This window comes from Myiozetetes cayanensis, unplaced genomic scaffold, assembly GCF_022539395.1.
Source record: "Myiozetetes cayanensis isolate MyiCay16 unplaced genomic scaffold, myiCay2020 scf1, whole genome shotgun sequence".
Classification (NCBI taxonomy): Eukaryota; Metazoa; Chordata; class Aves; order Passeriformes; family Tyrannidae; genus Myiozetetes; species Myiozetetes cayanensis.
The window spans coordinates 20,714,363-20,724,756 of NW_026086604.1; the positions used below are offsets into that span (position 1 = coordinate 20,714,363).

Genomic DNA, 10,394 nt, shown 5'->3' on the forward strand with positions numbered 1-10,394 from the left:
AGGGGTGGCTTCTGTGAGAAGCTGCCAGAAGCTTTCCCCATGTCTGGCAGAGCAAGTGCCAGCTGGCTCCAGGGGGACCTGCTGCTGGCCAGGGCCAAACCAATCAGGAATGGTAGTAATGCCTCTGTGGTAACATGTTTATGAAGGAAAAAAAAGTATTGCACAGCTGTAATTGCAGCCAGAGAAAAGCAGAGAATAGTATGTACAATGTGGTCTGTTAGTAGAAGTCATAATACTCAGGTTTGGACTGTATGTAGCAGTATGTGTTGCTAATTTATATGCCTCAATCACTGATAAAAATAAAGATCAGTATTTTCCTCAGGGAAAACAGATCAGACTGTGTTGATGGAAGCCTGCCCTAGATTCATAAACAAAGTATTGACTCATTAGTAATTGATTCAGAAAATTGGTATATTTTTACCCATGAGTTAGGTAGTATGCTTGTTTGCAACGTCAGAATATTTGCAAACAAAATAAAGATTACCCCTTTCCTAGGAGGAAATTATTTGTGCTATTTGAAATTTGCTGATATTTTTCATACTCGTTGAAGAATAACTGGCACATAGGCAATTCTGACAATAGAGAAATGCAGAAAGGCAGTAAGCTACATCAGGAAAAAAATACATAGACCAGACCAAGGAACACATTTCAAATGTAGATTCTTCTCTGCAATAGCAGGTGGAGCAGGAGTGCCTGACATGCCCCAGTACCTAACAAAACTCCAGCCTTTATTGGCAGCAGCCAGCAAGACAGCAGAGTGATTTACTTGTTATATGACCAGTCATTTTTATTGAATGAAATGTAATGAACTGTTAAACATTGTGTAAAAACTATTTTTAGAAAGACAAGAACTTGGTCAAAGGTAACCCCCCCATGAATTGAGGAAGTTATTTCATGTATTATTTAAACACTTTGCTAGCAATTTGCTTTGACTAGTCTGTTGAGGAAGGCAGGTGCCTTGTCATTCTTATCAGAAAGTACCTCTGAATATCTGTCAGACTATGACTTACAGCAGCTGTCTACTTTTTTCTGGCTTCTGTAGGAGACTGATGTTCAGTAAGAAGTATTTGATTAGGCAGTATAATTTATATACTTGAATATAACTGTGTATGCTGTTATATTCATAACAGCCTAATGAGTTAAACTCCAGCTCTATATTTATTTGCAATTTATTTGCAAGGTTTGCAAAGTGATTTTTTTTTAATTAAATGTACTATGTGTGTTTGTTTTCATATGCTGTTAGATTATTTACTATGGAGCATACTGAGGCTTTTGGTTGTATTAACAGTTATATACATGTATACATACATTCAAAGTGTGTAAAAACACTACAACTGTAAATTAAAGGACTATGGAAGGTAGTGAGTTTCATTTTTATTGTAAACACTTTCTAATGTGGTTTTTTTTTGTGGTTGTTCTTTTGTTTGGTTGTTTTACAGTTAAAGAATCTGAGTTTGGAAGAATTACAGATGAGATTAAAAGCTTTGGACCCTATGATGGAACGAGAAATTGAGGAGCTCCGTCAGAGGTACACGGCAAAGAGGCAACCCATCCTAGATGCGATGGATGCAAAGAAACGGAGGCAGCAAAATTTCTGAGTTTGTTTAACTTTCAGACATAATACTATGAGTCACTGTGGACACTGGTAACTTTGTAACAGTCCGAAGGAATTGGATTATAAGAGTTTTCAAAAACCCAGTCTGTTGAAATTTCCTTCACAAGCAATGACAATTGGAGCAGTGAAAGAATATACATATGGTACTCTGCAAAGACAGAGAAACACATCACCACTTGTTTGCATTTTCAAATGTTTAATGTAATACAAGTTTTATCTGTTGCTTCCCAATCTTTTTCAGGTGTATAGTGGTAATTTGGTGTTGTACATTGGGAATTGTGTTTTGGAGCACCTGGAATGATTTCTTGATTGTGCAACACTACCGAGCCTTATATTGCAATGTATTTTTCTTCCACTTAGTAGCATATTTATTATGTAATCTGTGGTTATCCTATTTATTTTATGCCTGTTTCCTTTTATGTTGGGAAGTATTAGGATAATATTGTGGAGAGCAGAGTCAGATTAGATAAAACTGGTATTACAGTATAATGAAAAGTTGCTCACCACTCTTATTATCTTTTAAAAATTTCCAATTTCAGCGAGCAGCCCAATTCAGGACAGCATTTGAACATGTATCCAGCCCTTTTGTATCAATAGGATTTAAGCAGAAAGTAAGTAACAGGCACATGTTCTTCTGCTCTCCTGAATCAGGGACTGTGGTTGTAGTTGAGCAGTTACAGTTGTTACACTACAGAGGATTTTTAGAGTACTTCTGTCATTTCTACGCACACTGAGTCAGCTGTCATTAAACAAGAAAACAAGTGCCTAATCAGTTCTGATTTTTGTTATTCAGAAGAAGCAATACTTGCAGTCACTCCTTCAGTGTAAACTTCCAATTGCTATTGCAATTCTGACCAGTAGAAACCTCTATTTTGCACCACAGTTTTATAATGAAGTAACAGCTACACTTTTTGGATGTTTTTTTGGTTCATTTGGGTTTCTTTATCACTGTTTTGAGGGGAGAGGGGAGTTATTAGTGGTTTGGGTTTGTTTTGTTTTCACATTATAGATACAAAGGGATAGTAATTTAAAAGCCAAAGAAAATAAAATTAATACTTATATTTAATAAGTACAGAAAAGAAGCAACATTTTACAGTCCTTTTGAGAGTTTTGTCCTGCAGTCACTAAACATTCAATATTCCTGTAGTCTTTTCTGTTGGTAGATTTTGGGGAATCAGAAATGCAGGACCAAACTCTTAATAACTTTTTACAAGTTATTCTATCTGGTTTATATTGTGAAATACCTAGTAGGTAGAATTTGCAACATTGCAAGAAATATTTCATACTTAGCAGAAAACGTGACCCACTTTCTGAACAATCTACTGTGTTCTCTATTGAAATATTTACTATTGTTGCCTTTTATGTAAATAACTTCACTGTGATAGTCATACTTCTTTATACAGTACAGCTGAAAAGATCTTTACATTCAGCCTTTAACTGTTAAAATTTTAATGGTGACTACTGTATGGGCATCTTCTGTTAAATGTTTTCTGGAAGTTAGTAATCATCTCATACCTCTTAACATTTACTGTCATCATACATGGACCATTTAGATGGAACAGTGCAGATTTTGGAAATGGTGCATTATATCACAAAGCTTATGCAAAAGGAAACCAAAAGTTTTCATGAGGTCAGCATTCTACAGCCGTGCTGGGACCAGGACTTGGGTTTGAGCCGTTGTTGTGGTTGTCATTCTCTACGTGTTTGCATGTACACCACGCTCTGACATGTAAACCCTAGAGTCAAATAAATCTTGATTGATTGTTAGAACATCCGTACCCTCAACTGTCTTCGTATTTCCTACAGCAGTGACCATTCCTTGTGAAGATGCAAGAACACAGAAGATCCATAAAAGTTACTTTAGGCGAGATAAAATGAACCTGCTAGTCTTATGCCTCACATTTATACAGTGAAACGATGTAAAGTAAATAATGGTATGATCATGTCACTGTGTCGTTAGATTATAATCATAATGCAGGAAAAAATAACAGTACCAACATCCCCCTATCAATATGGTTCTTATTTATTTTAAATTAATTTCTACTTCTTGAACTTTCTGTTTTCAAAATTCAAAGATGTGCATGCATACATGCATACATAGATTTATGTAGCTATACACACATATATATGCATATCTATATATGTCAGAAAAAAATATAAAACAAATTTAAACCATCAGGAGAGGAACCTAGCTTGCCTTTTCTTGGTGTGCCTTTTAAGTGAAGTGTCGTTGTCCAGACACTCTTACCTGCATCCTTAGCTGCTAGATTTTCTCTTTCTCTATCTCAACCTTTTCACACCAAAAATAAGACTTTGATTTTGAATGATGTGGCTTTACAGTGTAATAGACGGTGTAACAAAAATTATCACAAAATTCATATTTTGCATATTCTGAAAACTGTAGTAATGTGGCACCCTAAAAATTAATTCCTTATCCTGAGGGACTCCAGTAAAAAGCCATTTTAGACTAGAGCTGTTGCAGTCTGACATCTGAAAGCTATCAGAAGGACATCCTTTCTTCAATCCTGATGTGTCTGCATAGAAACAAATCAATTTTTGCGCACATGCATGCACACAAGAATGAATTATGTATGCAGGGAAAAAGATCTAAACACTGTGGAATAAAACAAATGTAAACAAGCTACTTAAAATGGGTGAAAAATAGCATCTGGTGTACTGTAAACTGTGTAGATAGAGGATGTTTGTGACCAAAGAATACTTTCACCAATTCGTATGAAATCAGTAATGTTTCCATTCTGGTATGGTGCACACTGTGGTCAGTGAGAGCTGCCTTTGGCTTCAGCAGCCGGAGTATGGAGCTCTAAATTAATGTGCAAGCATAGCATAGGGAAATAAGTTTTATACTCAGAGATGGACACAACTTATTTTCTCTTTCTTCTGTTTATATAAATGAATCAAATCATCCATGTTGGTGACTGCACATCTCTACTGGAGGATGAGCATCTCTGTAAAGTCAATAGTACAATAAAGAAGATATTTTAAAAGCAAGCCTTGCAGAAAACCTGATAGAACTACTGACAAGTTAACCTTCAGTAAGATTTTAACCAATTTGTTTGCTTCTGACTTTGTATGTTTAGGTTTAGTAAGTTAAAAAAAAATTGAAAAATCATTGCTTATTACTAAACATTTGTAATAAAAGCTAATTTTTCATGTATAATTGTTGACTTGTTGTTCATTCTAACTGAAGCAAAATTATCTTAATAGTAACCATTAATGTTCACTTCCATAGTCATCCCATATGCTTTTGTTTCCTTTCTATAACACTGCAAGCCCAGTTGTGAGTGCAGAAACCCACATCTCTCAAAGTCAACTCTGGAAAGGATTTTTCCAGATCACAGCATTGTTACAAGATCTAAGTCTGAGGATCTCCATGAAAGCATAGCAGGCCCATGGAAAGAACTCCTCAGTCCTAGCAGACATAAGAGGCTTGTGTTGCTCCTTTGTTTTTCTCATTGCACTAAAAAATCAATAGCTAATGGATAGGCTTGAGTAGGAAAAGTGAATACGTTTAATGAATTTGATTCAATCGCCCATTTATTTTCTAATTTTTTTAAAAATTATTCTCTTAAGAATTTGCCTACAAAGATATTTTTATGAAAAAGTAACTCGTGAGCAAAACTCGTTAGTGATCCACAGTATGTTTGAAGTGGCAAAATTCTACTGGTAATCTGAAGTAATCTGACAATTAATTGGCTAGAATAATTATTTACTGTTTATTTATGCTAAATAATAGGTTGTCTGCATTTGCACAGTGTATTCCAATGAGAGTGCACAGTGGCTCAGGCTGCTTTTCCATCCAGTGTGTTTGTTGAGCTTCCAAATATAAATATGGCTCATGATGAGCGAACCCTTGCACAAATATGTGAGATAGCCTGACTCCCCATGAAGAGGCACTGGTGCTTCCAAGCAGATTGTAAACTGTACAACTTCTGTAAAGCGCTTTGTGTGCGTGCTGCTTTGTCAGTGAGATATGATGAGGGTTACATTTTCTCAAGTGTGGTTATAAAGCTAATTAAAAAGACCTCACCATGTGAGGAAGTCTTTATTTCTTTTCATTCTTAAATAGTAAAGTCTCCAGCTTACTGTTGCATTTCTTTCTCTGTTTCCAAAGATCATGATGGGTGTTACATAGTCATGTCACAGAATCAATTAGGTTGGAAAAGACCTCTGAGATTATTGAGTCCAACCTCAGTGCCACCTGCAGTCTTTTCTTAAACACCTCCAGGGCTGGTGACTCCACCAGTTCATGGAAGTTTTCCAGCTGGTTTAGGTTGGAAAAAACCTCTAAGATCAACGAGTCCAACTGTTAACCCAGCACTGCAAAGTCCACACTAAAATCTAAGTCCCTAAGTGCCACATCCACATGTCTCTTAAATACCTCCAGGGATGGTGACACCACCACTTCCTTGGGCAGCCTGTTCCTACAGGCTTGACAATCTTTTTGGTGAAGAACATTTTCCTAATATGCGATCAGAACCTACCCTGGCGCAACTTGAGGCTGTGTCATGCAGTTGGGTGGGAAATTTGCTTTGGGATATTTGTATACCAGTCTGTGATGCAGCAGAGTTATGCTCACTGTTGCCACTGAAAGCCTTGGAGAAGACATGTCCTGGGTAGCACACATTGTTTCTCACCGTTGTGTTGCTCCAGGTAAAGTCATAGCTTAAGCTTTTTGGGGAAAAGCAAATTACGTTGATGGTTCAGTGTGAAGTCATTAAGTTAGACTTGTAGTTTAACCCTTTTAAATTTGGTTTAAAATACCTTTTCGCAGAATGTATTTGTCCTCTCTGTTTGGTGTCATCATCATCATGGCCAGGCTTCGCGAACGAAGATTTGAGAAGGGCTCTACCCACGCTTGCTACAAGCGTGCTGATGGCTAAAAACTCTGTTTGGTGTATTCATTATGGAAAGGGTCCATCTTTTATATGGTGTCCTCTCATCCATTTTCGTTTGGTTGAATTTGTTAGGGTTTTTTAAGCATACTTGAAAATTCCACATATATTCCTTCTCTTCCCCCTGCTCAGGAAGATGTTTGTGGGCTTTACTTTGAAGACCATCCCCTGAGCCAAGAGTCCTTGGGACATTGTGCCCAAATGCAAATGTCAGCAACAGCTTCTATTCTCTTCTATTCAGAGATCACTGAAGTGAAGTCTCAGATATCCTGTTTTCCCTTCCTTTGAAGTGATGGGATGTTCAGATCCTAAGCAAATCTTTCTCTTTCAGAATATTTGTTAGTCCCAGACCAACAGATACTTGATACTTTTTTCATTTTTAGTTTCACAGATTCGTCAGGATAGATTCATGCTTAGTTCCACTAGGCCTTAGAGAGTCTTCTGGACTGGAGAAGAGTGATTTGTCACAGAAATACAAAGAAAGAAACAATTTTTTAAATCTTTGGGGAGAAAAGAAAAAGCATATGGTATCTGCACCTGGCCAGGCTGCCTATGAGGCTCAGTATGGATTTAAGGGAAAAAAAGTATTGGCTGACAAAAGCAAATTAGGTGGTCATCTCTGTAACTTACTGTTCTGTGTTACTGTTTCACATCTGATTTTCTTCCATTCGTGTTTATTGTCTTCTATGTTCATGCTTTATTTATTTCACTGCCACTTTCAAAGACAGAAGTTTTAAATTTTTCAGACTTTATAAATGGAAACATCCCATAACAGTGCCAAGGAAATAAACATGGAAAAAAACCCCAGTCAAGGTCATCAAAGTGATGTGTTTTCCTTTGCTTCCCCATTCATCTGGGGTGGTGGAGGCTTTTGGCAACAGATGTTGTTTGCCTCTGCATGGAGAGGCTTTCCCTGCTCCGACCCTGGGCAAGACATGGATGGAGATGGTTTAATGGAAAGGGCTGAATGAGCTGTGCACCTACTCGGGATGTATGTGTAAGTGTTGTGCCCTGCTGGGAACCGCTGTCGTCCTCCTGCTCCTGCAAAGCGTGAGGCAGCACCACGAAGCCGTGAGCACCACTTTGCCAGGAGACTCGGCGTGCATCTGTAAGCTGTTGATCCACATCAGGGCCAGCACTATGCTCAAACCAGTACCTGTGGAAGCCTCACAGGAGCCAGATTTTATCTCGAGGACGAGGCCATGCTTTGGTAGCAAACAGCTACTGGTGCCACTTCACTTTGTTGACAGGGCTGCAGCATGGCCATAGCACCCGATAAGGCACAACCACACCAAGGAATCTGAGAATCGTGTTTAACCCTTGGGAAGGATAAAGTTCCCTGTGTTTATGTTTTTATTGATATACGAAAAACATTTACTTAGGAAACTATCTCAGTGCAGTGGAAGAGTTTGTGTAACAGCATCAGCTAATGATCACTCCATGCCCCGTGCCAGGGTGTTCCTTAGTCCAATAATACTATTCCTTGGCCTCCAAGGTTCTTGCTGTGGGTGCTGGGTTTACCTTTACTAGAAGTGATAGTGAAGTGGAAGTTTTCATGTGATGTAGGCAAACAGCCAGAGTTCTTGTTTGGTGCTGATACTTGGTCAGTGAAACAGGCCTTTCTAAAGGCCACAGAAAATTCAGAGGGGATAAACTTGGCAGTAAGCAGGGAGCTGCCCAGAGCCAGGCAGTGGGAAGGCATTAGAAGGAATTAAACTAATCTGATTCTGGGCTCAAATGCTGGTTTTCTGTCTGCCACAATGGGGGAAAACATTAATGATATTTACCATTTCCCGTGGCACTACAAACGCCAGCAATCTTAAAATTTTTTTCTTTCACAGCTTCAGAAGTTAAATTTGTAAATATACGTGGCCATGTACTAATGTATCTGGATATTTTTTTTTCTGTCAAACTAATTAAACCATATATTGTTTCCTGAAGACATGGTCTTTTCTATCCAGGGATGTTTCTTCTGAGAACAGATATTTTATATTATAGTATCTCTCCCTAGTCAGCTTCCAGAGGAAAATGTAGTCCAGTTTCTTCCCTTGTGGACAGTATTTTTGGAGCTGACCAGTATAACTGTTCTTTCACTGCACCCAGGTGTGCCCAGAAACACATGCAAGCATCACCCCCATGCATCCTTTCGTTCCCTTGGTGTCACTGGAAGGTTGGCTGTATGAGAAGATGGCTGTGGCCCTCAGATGTTTCTAACACTTTTTCCCTTCTTAAGATCTTTCTGCTGCTTTGCACTCCTGGGCTCCCAAAGCCTGCATGGTTGCTGTTAAGGAAAGCCTTGCAGCCAATAGATCAAAGAGGGAGACCAAAAGCTTTTGAGTTGATTTATCTGACACTAAGCTTTTTGTGTGATGCATCAATTGATATTTCATTTTTATTACAGCACAATGGGGTATATGGGCTTAACAGCAAGAAGTGTCCTTTTGATCTCTCACTGCACATGAAAACAGGTGTCATAGTCCAGAGATTATGAAGGTCAGAGAATATTTGAGGAAGGATTAAGTAGAGTTGCCATTTTTCTTAGCAACCATATCCAAAAGCATGAGATTCTTTTCAAAGTACAGGTGTTATTTCAGTCTCCAGATAAGTTGTATTTATTTGTCATATACCAATTTTCCCTGCTGAAACTACAGGAGAAGACTAGAATTTTTCAGTGTTTCATATTAAAATATGAATATGCAGAAAGAAGTCAAATGCTGTACTGGTAAATACAATTAATAAAATAAGTTTTTCTGAGTTTCCTAATATCCAGGAGAAATTTTGGGTTGCTTTTCCTATTAGTTGATCTTTACAGAAGGTGGCCCTGAACCTGTCCAGAAAATAATGGGGTGAGTCTATTAATGTTCAACACTGCACTTCATATACACATACAGTTGCTTAATCCAAATCCTATTTACCTGAAAAAGTGAACAGAATTCTCTGGTGCAGTGAGTACTAGTTCAATATTTCAATAAATACAGCTGAAATCTTGCTCTGACTCATTCCAAGAGTCTCTCTTCCCATTATAAACTCCAAAACAACCAAAAATTATTTGGTAGCCACTATGGGTATGCTGGTTTCTCTCCTGCCAAGAGGAAGCACATCCACCACTGTTTGCTCAACTTTTATAGAAATACTTCAGTTTTTGGGGTTGTTTATATTCCACAATGTAAGGTGGCTAAAATTGATGGGAATAATGTTGTAGTAGATTCAACAAACTTATTTCTCCAAGTTAGTGTAATTATAAATTTTGCTGATAACCAGATGTTTACACAGTCCCCAAATTTGTAATTGTTGGAATAAATAGGAATTGAGGGTTTCCAGGATTACAAGACCAGTAATACAGTAGCCCTACATCCCAACAATTAATGCAAATTTATTCCATGAGTGGGTATAAGTTTGAAGCCTTTTAAATGTAGTTAACATTGATTTATTCAGCCCATCAACTGACATGAATTTTATACATCTCATAGCACTTATCTTCAGTTGCTGCCTCCACAAGAAGCTCGACAGTTCGGTCCTATCTTGCAGTTAGAGTAGGAGGAAGTCTTATTCGCAAAGTGTTTGACCAGTATGAACTTAAATGTTTAGTTCAGCTCTTTGCTCTGGAACGAGGAACAGTTCAGGTGTTTTAAGAAGAGATTGCTGCTGTGTTTCTGAGGTGTCTTCCAGCTTCTGTCCTGGTGGATGGAAATGAGGCTTCTCGGGGCTGATTGGGCCCTGTGCTGCAGAGCCAAACAGCTCCTGTGTTCCCTCATCACAGGAAGTGACCTTACTTACCCAAAATACCATAAGGCTTGACCTTACTTACCCAAAATACCATAAGGCTGCCAACCTCATGTTTGGAGCACCATGTTACTCACCCAAGT

The 10,394-nt window shown here is 38.2% G+C and overlaps 1 protein-coding gene across 1 annotated transcript in view; it reads left to right on the forward strand.

Moving 5' to 3' along the window:
- STK3 (serine/threonine kinase 3) overlaps positions 1 to 3,387 on the forward strand; it is a 122,116-nt gene extending 118,729 nt beyond the window's left edge. Inside the window, exon 11 of the mRNA XM_050315215.1 lies at positions 1,440 to 3,387. Coding sequence (XP_050171172.1) covers positions 1,440 to 1,598 — 159 coding nt within the window. The 3' untranslated portion in view covers positions 1,599 to 3,387. The remainder of the gene's footprint in view (positions 1 to 1,439) is intronic.
- The last annotated feature ends 7,007 nt before the right edge of the window (positions 3,388 to 10,394 follow it).